This window comes from Salarias fasciatus (genome assembly GCF_902148845.1).
Source record: "Salarias fasciatus chromosome 7 unlocalized genomic scaffold, fSalaFa1.1 super_scaffold_4, whole genome shotgun sequence".
Lineage (NCBI taxonomy): Eukaryota > Metazoa > Chordata > Actinopteri > Blenniiformes > Blenniidae > Salarias > Salarias fasciatus.
This window is the reverse complement of record NW_021941229.1, coordinates 20219736-20239401: the sequence shown is the minus strand read 5'-3', so window position 1 is coordinate 20239401 and position 19666 is coordinate 20219736. Positions and strand designations below refer to the sequence as shown.

Here is a 19666-nt window from a genome sequence, read left to right as displayed (position 1 = left end):
ACTAACTCTCAATTAAATGTAAACACAGAGCAGAACCAGGTGGAATGGGGAAGTCCACTTGTATTCTTCTTTCTAGTCCGTTTTCAAAATTCTGCACCAGTAAGCCACAGCCATGAGGCCAGAGGACGGCGAGTCTCCAAAGGATCTGCCGTGAAACTGGTTGGTGGAACGTTGACTTCCCCGTCTGGTGGTACAAACACCTCCACTGCAGCAGAAGAGAAAACACAAAAATAACAGTCATCTCCGTTGACATAGTAAAGTAATCCTCAAAATCATTCATTCATTCATTCAGTCCCGCTTTGTTGTATTCAAACAGACCAGAACAGAAAAAGTAAAACTAGCTGTACATTTGCTGTATCGAGATTCTGGAGATAAAGTCAAATGAGAGCCAGGTGATGCAGTAGCGGTTCACTCTTGGTTTTAGGCTCAAGTATGACCCAGGCCTCTCCGGGATGGGAGTGCATGGGATTTTGCACTCCTAGGCCAACTCTTCAGATTGCTAGTTGTGTTCTAAAAACTGTTCTTGAAGCATTTCTGGTCCAGCATGGTGCTCTACCCTTCTGAAGAAAGCCACTCTCAGCACAGAGTCGTGTTAAAAGCTGTGCGTAATCTGCTACAATGCTTAGGTATGTGGCGTGCGTCAAAATATAATCCACTTTGACGGCAGGACTCAACATTTCTCAGCGAGATCTCACAGCTCCCTCTGGCTTGCCTGTTAAGACAGGCCGTTCACGCCGTTAAAGGAGCAGAGCCTGATGCCGGCTACTGGGGGGGATGTCGACCCGAGTTGGACATTTTACTCCCTTCACCTCTCAGACACCACTCCGATGGCTATGTAAGGCTCAAAAGATGGAAACACACCAGCTGTTTGCAGCAAAGTGTGATTTATTTGAGTCCCATGAAAATACAACGATCTGATTTCCTATTGAGCCACAAAGATTCCAGTTAGTCCAACAGACAGTGGCCTGGCAGCTCCACAGTGTCAGCGTTCTCCCTCTGTGCAGTTCCCCTTTACAAGTTACACCTGATGCCAACTTTGCCCTGCCACCACAAAATTATTCAAACACACCTTCACTTTCTTAAAGCTCAATTTCAGACAATGCTGCCCTCGAATTTTCCACAATTTCCATAAACCTTGAGTCTTTCTAGACATTTCTTTCTCCTTCACAGCTGTTTCATTGAAGTTATGATGATACCAGTTAGTCAGCAGTTCTTCCAGTCTGCACACAGTGGGAGTTGAACACCGGATGAATATGGCCATTGAATCAGTTCCTCTGGTGTCATGTTGTCAGCAGTGACTGGCATTTTCTTCTGAGTCAGAACCTCTGGAGGAGAATATAAATGACTGCCATCCAAATCAGCTACTTCCAAACCAGTTCAGGAGTGGGCTGCAATTACTGCCTCTTGTCCCATGGTGCTTAGCAGGAAGTCGGTTCTTTTCACAATGACATTCAGCAGTGGTTGACTTTCTAAAGAAAATATATAACTAACGTGTTTAGAGGTTGAAAAAAACTGTTACTCCTCACTCCTTCAACACAAAGGGCATTACCTCCCCAAAACAGCTGATCCCTCTCTCTTAATTACTGGAGAGGGTCGGCAGCAAGGAGGAGGAGGCAGGTGAGTAGTTTTTAGCAACCAATCAGAACAAGGAATAGCAGCATGACTTCAGATTCAGACTCATCATCATCATCGTCATTTAAATAATAATTTGATCAACAGGCTCCAACAGGATGTCATGCACATTGTGCACTCACGGCTCATGTGACATGCAAAACAAACCCCTGTTTATCCTTGTGTTTCTTTGCCTTTAGCTGGTTGCACTCATCCAAGGTGTGATTGTGACCACAACACAGGCAACCAGTTTCTTTAATATTTACCGAATCCTTCGGTGGTGAAGTCTCCCCCTCAGTTCTTTCAGGTGGGCTCACTGATGTCACTGTGGTGGCAAATAAACCTTCCTTCGTGTGCCTTGGGTGCGATTTGAATCTTGTGAATGTCCTTGTACCAACCATACCAGATGATGGATCCTGTATATCTTCATAAAGAGCTGCTGACGTGTCGCTCTACAAATGTGACAAAATCCTGGAAAGGAGCTTGTTCATTGGTCCTTTCCGTTATGTTTGACATACAGGCTCTCATGGTTACAGGCATGTCCACTTCCTGCATTTAGTGAAGCTCTTCCATCACACTACATCCATGCAGGAAAAAAAGGAGTGTTTAGACATCCTCTGATTTTATTGTTTGCCATGCCAAAGCCTTCTGCATGATTGACAGTATATTTTCCGATTGAACGGTGTTGGTTTGAGCAGAATCGATGCGATGAGGATTTGTTGGTTGCGTTTCCTCTTTTAACCACACAGTTGTGGATTTCTCTTGCAACTGCTGAGATGTTTTCATTTTAGTTTCCATTTGTTTCTTGTGGTTGTGACAGGACTGGTGATTAGAGGCAGGTTTATTCCACTGGATGCAGCCCTTTGGTCTCTCATCCACCTGTTTGTTCTGTGGCTGCTTTAAGTCCTTCATGTCCACTGATTTCCAGGGCTGAAATTCTTTTGCTGATGGGTTTAAAGTTTTGACAGTTTCCATTTTCCCTTTCCAGGGAAGAGCTCATGGCATCTGAGGGTGTTGAGGAGGAGCTGTGAGCATCTGAAGCATACAGCACAGATATTTTTGCAGTTGTGGCAGCAATTTCAGTATCCAAGTGGAGCTCCCTTTTCTTCATTGCTACTGCACCAGCAGCTAATGCGGCTCCGTCTGTGAGGTGTTTGATCTCACACTGTGAGTTCCACAGAAGCGGGAACTCACAGCTCGGTCCACCTTCGGTCCAAACAGCAGCAGCAGCAGCAGCTTCCTCCGTCCTCCCGCGCAGCTTCCAACACGTCCAATCAATTAAGAGTCCAATAAAGGTCCAACTGCTGCACAGGCTTTTGAGTAATGCTAAATTCTGACGCTGCCTACTGGGCGGATGTTGACCCAAGTTGGCCGTTTACTCCCATTGCCTCTCGGATACCACTCTGATGGTTGTGTAAAGCTCAAAAGATGGCAGCATGCCACTTTTGCAGCAATACGTGATTCATTTGAGTCCCTTGAAGATACAGCAGAAGCTTTTGAATCGATTCAGGTGTGACAATTTATGCAGCGGACTCCCTGACAGGTCTGCAGCTATGAGCCCATCTCCATCAAAGTGTGGTTCATTATGTAATTTGACACCTTCTCATCAGATCCAGCATCAACTTCTGCAGCCCTTCAAGTAACGTGACGTGAAAATGTTCGGCTTGATCAGTGACTTATCCAATATATGGAGGGTTTTGTGTCTTTGAACTTGATGTTTATGTAATTTAGGCATTAAAAAAGTCACCATTCTCCCATATTTGGTGTGTAGACTTGATTAACATGAATGGATGAAATGAATGTTGAGGACGAACTCAAACTGTTGAGTGAATCATGCAATGCCACCAATTTCTTTCTTTTTTTTTTTTTTTTTCATTTGGTGCCAATATATGCAATGCAGAGAAGTACATTGTGTCCTTTGGCAAACATGCTTTCAAATCAGGATTAAGACCATTTCAATTTGCTGCACATACATGTTCGTATTTTACCGATTCTATACATTGATGGAATTTGTTAGAATTTGCTATAAGGAGCTTTCAACCCAAAATGCTCTCATAAGCCCAGATTGCGACTTGACGAGGGTAAGAAGTTGGGGTTGTGATCTCTGCAGAATGTAGGACTGGAATGAAGCAGCTTGGACCCGTCATATGTGAGGTTCAACATGCTAAACATGGCTCCAATCCTCTTAGGCTCGGGTCCAACTTGACGTACATCTGCAGCGACCTAATGAAATGTGTTTTTTCGCCTTTAATGCGCTCAATGTAAAGCGAAGGAGAGATGACCGTGCGAGGATTACAAGATGCCCTCATTTTGGCCAAGAGGAAGGAGAAGCGGCGACACGCGGAACAAAAGAGATTGAAAACTCCTTCGAGATGATTCATCTTAATGCACCCGTCGGCCTTTGTTTCCCTGGCTTTTAATCAGAGGTCAGACAGCTGGCATGGAGGCTTTCATATAATTGCGCTGCTTTCCTGAAATGGACAATAGCGTCAAATCTATAAATTTGATCAAATCCTCTGTGATTAACTAAATGAGCTCTGTTGTTAATCTATGAAACAGAGATCCATTAGAGGGGATCACTCACCATGCTGATAGGTCATAAAGCCCCCCAACCCCCCCCCAGTATGGTCGTATGTATGGGTATGGGACACTTTAGACGCTCTCTCTGATGACAGCAGCCCACGGACATCAGGTGGAGATCAAAATGATTCATTATTATGGGATTGTTCTCCATACAGCATATACTGTATGTACCCATATTAGCCATTACCAGCGAACTACAGAGAATCCTCCCAAGATGACTCAATTTCTAACTACTCTGAAATAACTAAGAAAAAACACAATATTTAGACTATTTATTGGCAAATACTGCATCTTATTGGTGACATGTGTAGTAGGTACGAAGTGATGGAGTCTCCTCCACCTTCTCCTTCAGCGGGCTGCAACCTTTACCATCAAAGCCGTCGTTTCTGTTGTTTATGTGTGCGATCGTCTTTGTATTGTACTGTCCTGTGAAAGACTGGTGACCTGTCCAATGTGACCCTGAATTGTAGTAAAGTTTCATAGAGGATGGATGAATGATATACAGGTTTATGGGGAGACATAAAGACATAAAAATATATAAAGTACTGCCAGGCCTCATTCATATGTGGAATGTTCCAATGGGAAAGCTCAGTGACCCATTTCTATCACACCCTGCCGGTGATACAACACACATCAGATGTGATTTTGGCCTTTTTCATCTTTCTCTGTCTAAAAATCCAGGAAATGTTTGGCAAACTTCTCAGACATCGCAACAGACAAGCATGATACGGCTCCTTTTAAGCAATTCATTTCCACTTTATTCCGTGACAGAAGTATTTGATACACCAGAGAAACAGAACTTAACATTTGGTAAAGAAACCTTTGCCATTAAACAGATTTTTCCCGACTTTTCCCGTAGTGCTTGACCAGGTTTACACACACACTGCAGCAGGGATTTTGGGCTGCTGCTGGGCAACACACACTTTCAGCTCCCTCCAAAGATTTTCTATGGGGTTCAGGTCTGGAGACTGGCTAGGCCACCTTGAGATGCTTCTTCCGGAACCACTCCTTAGTTACCCTGGCAGTGTGTGTGTCGGGTCATTCAGTCAAGCTGGTGGATCCAGGCACGACCCGTCTTCAGTGCCCCCATCCATCCTCCCCTTAGAACGATGCTGTCGCGCTTTCCCCGTTGCAGAAAAGCATCCCCAAAGAATGATGTTTCCACCTCCATGCTTCACGGTTGGGATGGTGTTCAAGCACTGGCTTGAGCAGGGGAACCTTGTGAGTAATCAATTATAGTGTGTAATCACTAGCCTTCGTCAGGTCATTGACCAGGTCTTGTCGTGCAGTTCCGGGCCGATCCCTCACCTTCCTCATGATCATTGATGCCCCACCGGGTGAGATCTTGCATGAAGCCCTGAACGAGGGCGACTGGCCGTCATCTTAACCTTCTGCCATTTTGCACCAACAGTTGCTGCCGTTTCACCAAACTGCTGTCCACTAGCCCATCCCAGCTATGTGCAGGTTTACAGTTGTGTCCCTGATGGCCTTACACAACTCTCAGGTCTTGGCCATAGTGGAGAGGTTGGAGTGTGTTTGATTGTGTGTGTTGACAGGTGTCTATACACACCGGTTTGAACTGGTTACCTGTATAACAGGTGTTGTACAGGTAACCAGTTCAAGCAGCTGCAGGTAATGCAGGTAATGAGTGAACAGGGTTGCTTCTTAGAGAAAAACTAACAGGTCTGTGAGACCCGGAATTCTTACCGGTTGGTAGGTGATCAAATACTTATGCCAAATTAATTACTTAAAAATCATATTTTATTTCAGTATTGTTGTTTTAGATTCCATCTCTTCAAGTGTACGGATGATAAAGATAACAGACCTCCACACGCTTTGTGAGTGGGAAAATTAGCGAAATCTGCAGAGCATGAAATACTTGTCTTCTCCACTGAGTGTAATTTACCGTAATGAAAGTAACTGGTAGCCCTTAGACAGGCTCCAGAGCCATGTGGATCCAGAGCAGTGGGATGTCCTGACGTGTCGTCGTTGACAAACCTGCTGTTTGAAGTGAACGAACAGAGTCAGCAAAAAAAATCTGAATTTTAAACATGCAATTTAATTTCACAAATAATCCCTATTAAAAAAAATATTATTTTGACAGCCCTACATTGTTTACACATTTTACATTATCTTTGCCAATAAATTTACAGCAAGAAAAAACTAGTTTGTGGATCTCAATCTTTTCTGACCCAAATTATGAGAACCAGCTTGTCTAAAGAACCAAACCTCCAACAGCAGCATGTCGTCAACCCTGATCTAGTTGTCTCAGCTGGTAGGAACATGTGAGACTATTTAATCAGACGTGCATCTTGTTCAAAATACAAATTTACAAGATCACAACTGAAAAAAGAAAAGTTGAGTTTTGTAATAAAACCACAGTCAATGAGTCTTTTTTACAGCTTCAGAGCCACATTAAAGACAAGTGGAATGAGCTTCATTAATTATTTTAATGAACTTTCCCTAAAATGACAGCCAAGATAAAAGTGTGAGTTTCCGTTTCAGTTTTCTTCCACTGAAAATAATCAAAAAAGAGAAGATTAAAATGGCTTGTTCTGAACGATATCTGTAGGCTTCAGAGTAAGACATAAAGTTGAAGTATGGTTTTTATGCTGCCATCATCATCATCGCACAGCGCATGCATGAGGAAGGTCACCCAGCGAACAGAATAATCACACAGAGCATGAAATTACCCATTTTTCAATTACATATGTCCACCGGAGGAGTGGAAAGTAGTGCGGAGCAGCACTGACAGGGCCGCGGCAGATGATTTAGATACATGTTCGCAGAGCGCCAGGGACTCTGCGCCGAGAGCCGGAGCCAATTCAAATATAGCATGGGCTCTCGGGAGAAACTTTCCTTGAAAAACATGATTAATGGCGGCCCGGCGTGTTTCAGTGAGGCTGCATGGCGTGACTAATGCAAACAGGTTTTCTTAGGCAACACAGTAACCTTTGCTCAACTGGCGCTTTCAGCCATTTTCACTCCCGGTTGACCTCGAGAGGGGAAAATCCTCGCCTTTCCGTTCGGGGACGACTCAACACAAACACTTCACGTTTCAGGATAAACAAGAGGACGTAAAACAGAGCGCGATAATAATGTGTTAATTTGATTTAGCCCAGCAAGAAAGCAGACTTGTCTTTAGGTCATCGCCTCAGCAGGAGAGAGAGTCAGTCGGCTGTGTAAATTTGAGGCAGCTCTTTGAGCAAACAGTGATATAACGCTGTGCAAATACTGGGAGTATCACAATGTGTAGCAACTCCATGACAGTTCTCAGAACTGTTGGCTAATTTTGGTTTGCATGTATTGAAAGGCGGACCCTGCTGGAGGGCACCGTTACAACGGCGCTGCACACATGACGCCGTAGGACACAGGCGAGGCTTATCGCCACACAAGTTAGACTTGTTTAATACTCCCGGGGCTCATGAGTTAATTCAATCTGGACTTTGAAGCCGGTGTTAATATCTGCTTGATTTCGTCAATGATGTAACAGAAACTGAACCTTTCTGTGGTCAGATGCAGCGAGAATGATCAGAAAGAAAAATGTGGGAATATTGTGGTCACTTTAACATCCAGTTCTTCTGATTTTGAAAGGGATGTTTGTTGAGAACCGTTAAGGATTTTCTCCACAGATGACGAAATCAACTGATAACACTGCTTAAAAAAGTCACTGTAAATGCAGGCGATGTTAGCATCACTCGAGGTTGAACTGATCAGCTTTGGTTGCTAACTGTTGTGTGTCTTGATAAATGTGAGTAATCGTATTTTAGTTTAGCTGAGAAACATGCGCTGACAAACAGACATTTTCATGTGGATTCGAGGATTAACTGATTATATTCAAAGGTCACTGTGCTTTAATTTTGTCTCTTTTTTCAAAATTATGTTTTATGGAACCATGTCAAAAACTTCAGTTACCTCCTGAATACACAAACACAAAACATTAAAGATCTAGGGATGAATGAATGAACTGATAATATTTTCCATTCTATATTTAAGTGTTATAAGGGCAAAGTGGCGTCCGATTGGTCACATTCTTTTGTCATATTTCTGGATATTTCTGTTTTTGTCCATTTGACATCATTGACAAGTTCTGAGTTCTTTTTTCCTCCAATTCTAAAGACGAGGTATTTGGAACCTTGATGAGCAGAAGAGTCATTTTACCACTTTCCAAGAGAAATCGTATCTGGCATCACAAAGAAGTTTTTCTTTTGAAAATGAGAATAATTCAACTAATAGAGAGTTACTTTTTTGATCCCAAACTGGGAAATTCCATTTTTTTTAAATAAATTACATGTCACACATAATTTTCGTTGCTTTAGTGTTAACTAGTGCTGTCAGTTTTAATCGCGATTAATCCATTGAGGTCTGCCAATTGGGTCAAAGAAAAGAACTAGAGGATAATAGTATTTTTCCTGACATTGGGACTGATTTATGAGGATTAGATTCTTCATTGCAATTAATCTCAACTTTAAAAAAGTTAACTGTTGACAGCTCTCCATGAATTAATCACGAATAATTGCGATCAATGCGATTAAAACTGACAGCACTAGTTTTAACACCTTTTTTGAGCAGTTTTATTTTAATGTTTATACTTTTTAAGCATTTTGTTGTTGTTTGACCTTTTTTTTTTTGCCATTTTAGTTGTCTTAGCTGCTTTATTCATTTTGGCAGTATCTCCTTTTAAACCGTTCACTGCTATTTCAGCCACTTCACCTTTTTAAAATTGGTTTTTGCTATTACGGAATTTAAGGAAGATTTAACCATCCTAGTCATTTTACTTTTAAGTTTTTTTTTTTTGTTTTTTTTTAGCAACTTAAGCTGTTTTAACTGATTTACCTTTTTCAGCCGTACAAATGATATGCAAATGAAATAAATCTCAGACAGCTATGTCTACATATACATTCCTGAATACTTTATGAATCCTTATTTTTCTTGCGTCGCTTCATTTTCCAGCTGCTCAGGAATTCAAGACTTTAAAAGCAGCGTTAATCAGGAAATGTTTCCAGTATAAAACAGAGACTGATGTGAAAATGGATCCGTGGCAAATCTGCTACTTTTTTTTGGGCTTTCAGTACATTCAGCTCCAGTTTGTGTCCAGTAAAGCGTAACGATCCGATCTCAGTGTTGTAATATTCATTGTGCAACAGTTCTGATTGACTCAGAGATAAACTGATTAGAAGACAGCTGTCAATCCTCAAAATAGCTCAGACTTTGACCTAAAGTCAATGTGATTCGTGTCGATCATGTATTTGGCTCAAAAGCTTGAATTCAAGTAATTAAAGTATTTCTTGACACGCATTTATACTGATCTATTAAGATTTTCAAATTGACCAATCAGTTTAATCACGACTAAAACCAGAAGCGTGACTAAAGAAGTATGTAATTAACCAAGGATGGACTTTAACGATCCCCTCTAAAGTTTGGGAACAAATACATCTCGTCTTATCTGGAGCGAGATCAGAGGTTAAATGTCGTTCATGTTTTGGCTCAACTCAAGACGAGAAGGTCCTGAACAGTGACCGCCGCCGTGATCAGAGGGAAGACTCGACTTGAGCGGTTACTCTCTGGAGCCACATTACAAGGACACTTGACTCCCAGAGTCCTTATTTAGAAACGTCTCAGGGTGAAATTAGATCTCGGCGATGCGCCTTGATGGAAATCCAGGTCAGGAGTTATTTCTACATCTTTGAAGTTAATACGGAAAACTCCCCGCTCCCTGCCAGCCGGCGGGCGGCGGGTGTCTCGTTGTCTCGTCACTCTTCATTGTCATTTCTGAACGTCATCGTGAAAACGGACACAGCCGCCCGGACGCATGCACCTGCACGAGCAGCACCGATACTCAGAAACCGCCGGCGGGCTGAAACGACACCAAACACTCAGTTTGCTCCTGGAAGTTTGAGGGAAAAGGTCAAAATGTGTCAATGGACAAACCCCCCCCATCCCAAAATCAGAGTCTGACTGACTGAATCACCTGCTCTATGATGAAAGACTGGAATAGACTTTGCTTTTAGAAGGAAGTAGGACAGATCGATATGCCACATCTGACCAAATCACGCGGCTTTAAAACTGGGAACTCTGCACATTCGTTGCAGGGTGATCGAGTTCCTCTTAGTTAACAGTTTGATGACATCTGTTTTAAGAAAAATATCGATTTTTCTTTTTTTTTTTTTTTTTACTCTGGAAAGGTTCAAAAGGTCTCTTGTTGCAAAAGTGAAAAGATAACGCTCAATTTAAACTCGATTTTGGAGCAAAGTCGAGAGCGGCACCTGGAATGAGAAATAAGTGAGTGAATATTTATAGATACAAACAAAAGGAGTGGATCTGCTTTCGAAACAAAGCTGACAGAGATTTGATTTGGATTTGATGTAGAAATTTCATGATCTCCAGCATCTGCAAAATACAAATGAAAACCTTTTTACCCTCTCATACTTGACAAAATTCAGTTGAGAGACAATAACAAACATATAGCTGCATTTCAAAATAATTCCTTCAGAATAAATTGATATTAATTTCATCAAATGACTGGATTTCTTTTTTTCAAATGTGTGGAAAAAAAAGACATTTCATGTGAATTCAAAGTGTTTTACTACTGTGGTTACCTCCTGTAATAAATACTGTGGATACTCACCATAAGCTGATGGTAAAATCCTCATCCAGCTGCAGCACTGCAGAGTAAACAGCGCCATCTGGTGGAGAGAAGAGGATACGCTCCGGCAGTGCCAAAGAGAGAAGAGAGTGGACGCCTGCACTGTTTATCAAACTAACATTTTTATTTGTATGGAAGGTTACAGAGCATCGTTTTCTCTCTATGAAAATAAGTGAATGGAATTTTAAATATTAGTAGAAGGTCCAACAGTAAACGTATGAAAACTTTTCTTGCGTGTCGGCTTCGTGAGCTGATTCGACGACGGAGGAACCGAGTAAACGATGAGTTCGGGGGATGAGCCGCCTTGTGATTATGTGCCTTCGACATGTTACCGATTCAGTGGCTCTTTTTTTACAATATTTTTTTACATGTCAATACAGATGCTTTGGTCCCAACAGCACACATATGGCAAAGAAATTACCAGCTACTCTCTTTGGAAGGGCAGAAATAACAAATCACACACAAACAGAGGTGTCGGGTTGGGACGTCTACACAACAACTAGGACTGAAGAGGCGGATTCTCAGTGATTCTTTGGTGTAATGGTACCTGGCAGGTTCACTGTGTGTTTGTAAAGATTTGAAGATGAAGGAATGAAAAAAAAAAAACTGCAAGATGAAGGTGCAAGAGGAAGAGGAGGGGGAGGAGGAGGAGGAGGAGGAGGAGGAATAATTCACGAGTCTACGATCGCTTTTTTCGACTCTCAAAGTTTCTGAAGTTGGCCGGTCGGAGCTTCATCTCTGCGAACTGGATTGAGTGTTCATGGCCTTTCCAGTGGAACCAGTTGATCCCCTGTTGGAAATAAATAATCAAGTCAAAAGTCACGAGGAAGCAGCTCGAGTAGACACGCAAGGGCTGAATCTGAGGAGATGGACAAAACAGACCAAGTACAAACGAGCGGATCAAAACAGCGCCGCCAGAGCAGCCTTCACGCTAACGGAGAGATTCGGAGTCTGCGGCTCGGGTTTCCGCGGCGGACGTACCTTACTGTGGCTGGTGTCTCCGTATTTCCCCATGAGGTTGACGCGGTGGCAGTTCTTGTACCAGAAGGCGCCTTTGTAGGACAGGGCGCAGTTCGTGACGGCGATGTCGTTGTCGTTGTCGTAGGTGGAGAAAGGCCGACCCTGGTGGTACGTCATGGAGTCACCTGGCGGAGGCGAGACGGAGCGGCCGGGTTCACATTCAGGAACACAAGAAAAAAAAAGAAAAGAAAGGATTCCATTAAAAATGAAATATTTCCTTCTGGGCCATCTTCATCTGTGCATCCATGAGTTTCAATTCAACTGTTTTTAACATCGGTTTTATTTTTCATTTGACATTTTCTTCCAGTTTTTCTTTCTCATCCTGTATTTAACGTTTTCCTGTCATCATTTGTTTTGTCGAATTATTCACTTTTATTCATGTCTGAACCTTTTAAACTGAATCACATTTCAATAGCTTACAGCAACCAATAACACAATAATTCTGATCATGAAATAAATTCGGCGGCTCATCTCGCCCACCTGCGGTTCCGCTGTAGGCCCCGATGTAGAGTTTGTAGCGCGTTCTGGGCTCGGCGATGGTGAACTTGTCGTACTGAGCGTAGGCCGACTCGCCGCTGTCCCTCAGGTCCACCCGCAGCTCGTAGTGACCCAGGGATGTGATCTTGTGGAGGTTGGCCAGGCCTGGGGAGCAGGTTGGAAAAACGCGTTGAGAAACACACAGAGCGAGAGGAACGAAGAGAGTCCGGAGGGACGGGGCCGTCCGCCGTACCGAGCCAGAACTCATCGTTCAAGTTCCCGAAGCCAGCGGTGTAATTCTTCCAGTTCCTGAAGAACTCCAGCTTTCCGTTCTGTCGTCTGAGGAAGACCTGGAGACGGGAGATCTGTCATGAGGCTCACGCCACGTCGAGGCTGGACTATCCTCCACTAAAGGTGAGCCGAGGATCCGAAGCTGCCTCCGGGTCGGATCCAGGACTCCTCACCAGCCATCCTCCTCCGTCTGTGCTCATGTCACAGTAGACCTGGATGGGCTGCCCCTCCTCTCCTCCGATGTAGACGGTGTAGAGGCCGGAGGTCGTCTCCCCGTTCAGCAGCACCTGAGCGCAGTCTCTGGGGCGTCTGTACAGCTGCCCGACTGAAAAGCACATATTAAAAAGACATCAGCTTCGAGTGCTGGGAGGACACAGTTGCTTTATATTCATCCATATTTCATTTAAAAAAAAAAAAAAATGCCAGAAAAGGTGTACAGTGTCGTCTGGGAGGAGAGACGTCTGGAAAGAAATGGTTCGAGTGAGGAAAAAAAAAAAGCTCAGGCGAAGTGGAAAACAGACGCAGGTGACCTGGCTGAGAGATTCTCATTCTGACGTCCTAGAGTTTCAGTCACACACGCACGCTGAGGGCGAGGCGTGTGTGTTTTCCCGCTCACCGGTAGTGAAGGCGGTGGCGACGTGGCGGCTCTTCTGGGCTCCGGCGTTGGCCTGCAGCCTCACGCTGTACTCGGTGGAGCCGCTCAGCTGCGACATGCTGTAGGAGGACGCCGTCGGGCTCAGCACCACTTCCTAAGGTCAAACGCACAAAAACGGGACTCATGAACTGTGACATTCGCAGGTTCTACCAGTTTGGGTTTTCAACGCTCTGGTTTTATCCCATTCAGGCTCTAAGATGGATCAGATGGACAGAGTGACATTTTTAGCAAAAGACTGAAAAAGAGACGAGACTAAAAGATGAATGGTGAAAATACTGCTGATTTTAAGATGATACACACAGTTGTTTCTCTGACGGAGTGAAAATCCACCTAAAAAAACCCAGAAACGAGACATCAGAGAATCTAGTGAAGCTTGAAGGGAATACAGGCTAAAAGCCACCTGAAATAACTCCGGTCTGCACCTCTCTGAGAGTTTTATGTAAGGAGAAACATCTTTAAAAACCAACAGACGAAGGACAGCCATGTGAGCTCAACGCTGTTATAACCGAGTGATCCCAACAGCACACATCAGTAAAAACCCCGCGAGTCCTCTGATCACGGCTGTTTCATTTCACCGGGATTTTACAATGCCGACATCCGGCCTGTGATCAGTACGTACCCTGATGTTGCCCTCGGCTGAGGAGAAGGTGAGCGTGTACCCGGTGACGGCAGAGTGCGGCGGCCTCCACGTCAGAGTCGCGCTGTCGGTCTGGATGTTTGTGGCCGTCAGGTCTCGAGGAGGATCCACACCTGAAAACATCACAGCATACATACTTGAGGTCTAAGGCTGAAATTTACATTTGACTTATTTCTAAAATAGATCTTTTGTTAAAAATAAAATGCAGTTTAAACCGTTTCCTTAATTACACCATGGAGTAACATGTCAGGAATCCGGTGAACTCAGGCTTTAAGATGTGATTTCAGAGATAAGTGGGATCCTTGATCTCGGCCCACCTGTGGTGAACTGGGTCACAGCCGAGTCGCTCCTCAGGGCTTCCTTCACAGCCTGAACTCCCACCGTGTAGGAGGTTCCTGGAAGGAGGGAGTTCATCTCGAACTCCACGATGTTCCCGGAGACATGCTCCTCCACCGGGGACACTGCGGGGAGGAGGAATCGAATCGTTTGATCAAAAGAACTGATTTCTGTTCGGTTATATTGACTGAACGTGAGAGGACACACACCGGTGTCGGTGCTGTAGGAGATGACGTAGCCATCGACGGTGGCTGCGGACGGCTGCCACAGCAGCAGGGCCGAGGTGTCGGTCACGTTGACCGCCGTCAGACCCTGCGGCCGGTCCAGAGCTGGAGGACACACACAGAATCATCCACGTGTTTCAAACGGGCTCACTGTGAGAGAATCTGGACGAGGGGAGCGATCGGACCTGTGGTGATGGTGTCGGTGCTGGGAGAACTCTCCTCCAGGCCCTTCATGGCGCTCACAGTCACTTGGTACGTCTTTCCAGGCTTCATGTTGGGCAGAAGAGCCTCGAACACGCTGCCGTCCACAGTCATGGACATCGGGCTTCCTGGAGAGAAGAAACATTTCACAGTGTTAACGCATCTCAACAGCACTTTATCAAACCGTGCACAAATAATAAAAACATACTTTTAATAATAAAAAAACGATTGGAATATTGATAGGACGAAACTATATTTTTAAGCTTTAAATCTTATTTCAGTTTGACGAGTCAAATTCCAAAAAGTTCACAATGATGATGCATTGTCGTATCGAAACAAGATCCCCCGACGTTTTACCAACAAGACTGGATTTAAAGTCACAGTGTATGAGTGTGTGACTGTGATCAACACTGCAAAGGGCTTTGAGGAGGCTGAAGCAGTTACAAAAAGCAAAACTTGAGGTGCTTTCAAAACAAATATTTTGTTGACAAAAAAGATAACCAAACAGAATCTCAGCTGTTAGGTTTTTCTCTATTCTAACCTCCAGTTTTATTGCTTCACGAAAGGGGAAGTGAAGGTCGTCTCAGTGATGAATTACCTCCGTCAAAGGAGAAGTAGGTGATGCGGTAGCTGTCGACCGGAGCTCGAGGCGCCGACCAGTGAACTACAGCTGACGACTCGGTCACTTCAGAGAAGTGGAGCCCTCTGGGGTTACTCAGGCCTGGCCCAGAGCAAAAGGACAAATATCGACATGGAGAAATGGGGGAAAAAAAAGAAAAAAGTTAAACAACACTGTAGGCAGGAACAATAACAGTCCGGGGAATTCAAATTAAATCCAAGACTCGGTAATTTCCCAGAAGGCCGCCTTTATCTAGAGACCGACTCGATTTGAACCAGAGGGACAAAGACGATTAGTGGAACACTCCGATCTGAGTTTGCACCGAAAACCCAGAGAGCTTAGCATTTACGATGAAAACGGCACATGTTGTAAAGTCTTTTCTTTCTTTTCAGATACCTGTCTGAGCAATCCCTGTAATAGGTTGGGAGCGTTGGTCCAGTGTGACACCGTAAAGCTCGATTTCATACTCGGTGCCACTCACAAGTCCGGTTATGACCTTGGTCCGCTCATCGCCGCGCACGTTGAGCTCCTGAGGGTGCGTCATCCTCTTGCTGTCTCTGACTTTGATGACAAATCTGTCGAACAGGTCTTCGTCGGACGTCCACGACAGGCGGAAACTGTCCGCCGTCACGTCCGAGACAAAGAGATGCTCCACTTCCGGCTCGGCCTCTGGTTAGACAGGAAGACATGGTGGGGGAGACTTTTGGTGGTTACCCGAGAAATACTCATCGGCTCCTTGGGAGACGGCCGACGGAGTCAGTCTGAGAGAGGGTCGGCGACCGGGAAGGGAGGTTTGATCCCGGTGGTAGAGTGGGATGCAGTGCAGCCGCCTCTGAGCTGCCGTTAGTGGAGGAGCGTCAGGAGAAGAGCACAGGGAGCTTTGAAAAGACAAGATGCTTTCTGAAGAGCTTGTGTCTCGTCTGACTGAAGGATTTCAGCAGACCAGGTCTCCATGCGTCCTTTAGGCCAGTGCATTCAAGAGGCAACCAAAGAAATATCAGAAGTTAAATAAACAGACATTTCATGCTCAAAATGTCCGTCTGATGTTCAGTGTTTTCCAACATGTGAAAGTTTAGGTTTACTCGGTGGACCATTTCTTCCCAACTGGATTTTTCGAACCCGTTCGTGAAATCTCAGCATCAGAAGACCAATCAGAGCAATGAAGTGAAGGAAAACACATTTTAAAATATGAACAGTCGCTCATATTTTGAAGCTAAGAGGAAACAGACGGAGAGCTGTGCGTCTGGTCCTCCGGTGACTCAGCTGCATACCGAGAGAATGCTCCAGATGGAGAGAGGGTGAGATCATTCTGGGAAAAAAAGCTGGTATAAATCAGAGGTAGGGTTAGGTGAGGGTACCGAGCTGAAGCCTCGCCATCAAAACAGGGCATTCAAATAATGTGCTTGTATTAAAGATGTCATTTCATTTACATTTTCCGAAGACCCATGAAGATGATGCAAACGAACAACCTCGTGAATATGCATAAGAATCAGGGGGTGGGGCTAAGAAATGAAACGCTTCTATTGGAAGTGTATTTTTAACTTCATGGGGTCTTTAAGATTGCTTCGAAATGAAAAATATCGAAAAAAGCCGCCTTATTGTGATGGTGGAACTTCAGCGTTTATGCGTGTTGGAATCGAAACAGGAGGCCGGACGTCTTGTTTTAGTGGAAGGAGCGGCCTTGCCGCGCACCGCGAGTGGTACCTGTCACAGCCACTGTAGTGAGAGGCCGAGAGAGGAGCCCTGACTCTGACACCCCGGTCAGCCTGACCTCATAGCCTATGCCGGTGATGAGGCCCCAGATGTCCCGGTGGCTCTGGTTCCCCGGCACGGTGAACTCCTGCGGCTCCAGCAGCCAGCCGGAGTCTGTCACCACTATGTGAAAGCGCCTGAAGCCGCCGCTAGAGGCGGCCGCCCCGTCCCGCTGCGGCGGCTGCTTCACCTCCCACGACACGCGGAAGCCGTAGGGGGTTATGTTGGAAATGGTCAAGTTTTCCACTTTGGGCAAAGGAGCTGGCAGGGTTCGGGTGGAAGGGGAACGACAGTCCATTAGGAGGGGAACGTGTGCAATGGTTGCAAAAGCAGAGGGTTTAGAAACGCTGACAACTGAGTTAAGTTTTAGATGTACTCAGAATATGAAGGCTAGAAGACATTACGAGCAAATCCTGCATGCATCCAAGCGCTTTACTTTGCCTTATAGCTTCGCTAGAGCCTCCGCTATCAAATCAGAGCTGCTCAGACCAACGATCAACTCAAAACAATACTAAATAATGCCCTGAGCCACAAAGTAATCTTACAGAATTTTACATTTCACCGCAGCAATTTTTATCATGTTACACATTTTATCCAATTATATTGTGCAACACGGCATTTCAACTGGGTATAGATTTCATTCATTTTTCATCGTACTTTATCTTTTTTATCTAAAACACATTTAAACTGAGAAAAGGGCACGATGGTGAATATTTTACCTTAAATTTATTGAACCTTCACATCTCAGTATTCTGTCAGATGCTGAAGCAGTTTAATTGCTATCTGTGCATACACCCTTACACTGCATGATTTATAACACCAGAGCGTGCAGGTAAAAGTTGTTTCATGCATGGAAAAAAAAAATTAAAAATAGACTCTGCCCTTTAAGATGCATGCCAAGTTTGCTCGTAATGCATTTATTAAATCTGCAGGTAAAATGAGTTGGTCTGCTCTATTAAAACGACAACAGAAGAGACACAAATGCAAAAGGGAATTTAGTTAAAAAAAAAAAGGTTTGTATGCAAAACCTTTAGTTGCTAGAAGAGACTAGAAAATGTGAGTAAAATACATAGTACCTGTAACAGCATGGGTAATCACAGAGGGGGTGTGGCGCCCATGAGAAATACCGTACAGCTCAATGCCGTAGCCCGTGGCATCCATCAGGTTAGAGATGGTAAAGTTACGAGCCTCGGCGGGCAGCGTGAACTCCAGCGTGTCGGCCTGCTGCTCGGGGTCACTGACCCGGATAACAAAGCCATCGAAATGGCCCGACACTGTGCTCCAGGACAAGCTGAGGTTATGTGGACTCGCAGACGAAGCGACTACGGGCCCCAACAGTGGGACGTCCTCTGGATGGGAGAAGAACACGGCGATTTTTCAGTGCGGCAGTGCGGCGGATGCATGCAGTGTCGAGGAACGCATGTGATGGGGATACCTGTTGTGGCTACGGCGAGCAGCGGCCGAGAGCTGCGGCCACCGCCGGCGCCGGCGTACAGCTTTATGTCGTAGCTCGTGCTGGCTTTGAGCCCGGCCATGACCGTGGAGCGCACGTCTCCTGGCAGAGTGCGCCCCATTGCCTGCGAGGGCAAAGCAGACTCTCTGACTTCTACGATAAACTGATCAAATGCCATCTCTCGTGCCCGCCACGACAGAGAGAATCTGTCTGAGGTAACGTTAGAAACTACTAGCTTGGACAAATCGGGCTCTTCAGCTACAGGGGAGAGAAAAATATAGCATTGATTCATTTGGGGAAAAATAAAAAGCATGAAATCTGTGTTGCTGTTGTTTTAAATGCAATGAATGCATGCAGGCCCAGATTAACTTAGCAATGGGAATTAAAAAAATGACAGCTCATATGGATTAACCCTGTTCTCTAGAAGATTTATGATTTAAAAGATCAAAATACCTGTTGATGCAACAATACTGACAGCGCTCGTTCGAGATCCCTTGTACGTCCCATAGAGGTAGGCTACATAATCAGTGCTGGGCCGGAGCCCCGTGGCATCATGGGACTTTACGCTGTGGGATATGTCATACTCCACAGGGTCCGTCAGCCAATCAGAATCAATTATCTCCAGGATAAAACCATCGATTTCTCCTTGAGTGGCGTTCCAGTGGATCGAAAAGCTCTCTGAAGTTACGTTTGAGACATATAGTTTGCCAACCACTGGCTCATTCACTAAAGGGAGAAACCAGGATTAGATTCTTTATCAAAGCCATGAGACACACAGGAGAGCAGCTGCTCTTCAGCTTCATTACAGGGGAACTCACCACCGCCAGCAGCAGCAGCAGCAGTCCCTGACAGTCTGAGCAGCTCAATAAAAGATTAAATGCATGCAAATAATAAAAAAAAGCAATGAAAGAGTACTCCAACACACCTTGGATATAGCAACAGTCCGAATTACTGGAACCCCAATCAACGAACTGAATAAAGTCTGTTCAGTGGGAACACCAAACATTTATTTTCTGCCTTAAAATCATTTCAAAACCTTCTACGGATAAAAGTATTGCCACAAATTTTTCTTTCTTTTGTGTTCATCTGAAATGTTTTTGGCCTTTTTCAGCTGTTTTCTTTCATGTATTTATTACATGGTTTAAAGGTTGGAGACGTCGT

The 19666-nt window shown here is 44.6% G+C and overlaps 1 protein-coding gene across 2 annotated transcripts in view; it reads right to left on the bottom strand.

Moving 5' to 3' along the window:
* Window positions 1–11456: 11456 nt before the first annotated feature.
* LOC115383066 (tenascin-like) overlaps window positions 11457–19666 on the bottom strand; it is a 35164-nt gene continuing 26954 nt past the window's right edge. Inside the window, exons 12-23 of one of the 2 annotated variants that reach the window (XM_030085093.1) lie at window positions 15697–15969; window positions 15280–15402; window positions 14666–14809; window positions 14466–14585; window positions 14238–14381; window positions 13903–14033; window positions 13245–13377; window positions 12802–12953; window positions 12591–12687; window positions 12341–12502; window positions 11822–11985; window positions 11457–11630 (exon numbers count right to left, since the gene is read on the bottom strand). In XM_030085093.1, the coding sequence (XP_029940953.1) occupies window positions 11520–11630; window positions 11822–11985; window positions 12341–12502; window positions 12591–12687; window positions 12802–12953; window positions 13245–13377; window positions 13903–14033; window positions 14238–14381; window positions 14466–14585; window positions 14666–14809; window positions 15280–15402; window positions 15697–15969 (1754 nt within the window). In that variant the 3' untranslated portion in view covers window positions 11457–11519. The remainder of the gene's footprint in view (window positions 11631–11821; window positions 11986–12340; window positions 12503–12590; window positions 12688–12801; window positions 12954–13244; window positions 13378–13902; window positions 14034–14237; window positions 14382–14465; window positions 14586–14665; window positions 14810–15279; window positions 15403–15696; window positions 15970–19666) is intronic. The other variant, XM_030085094.1, reaches the window with a different exon arrangement.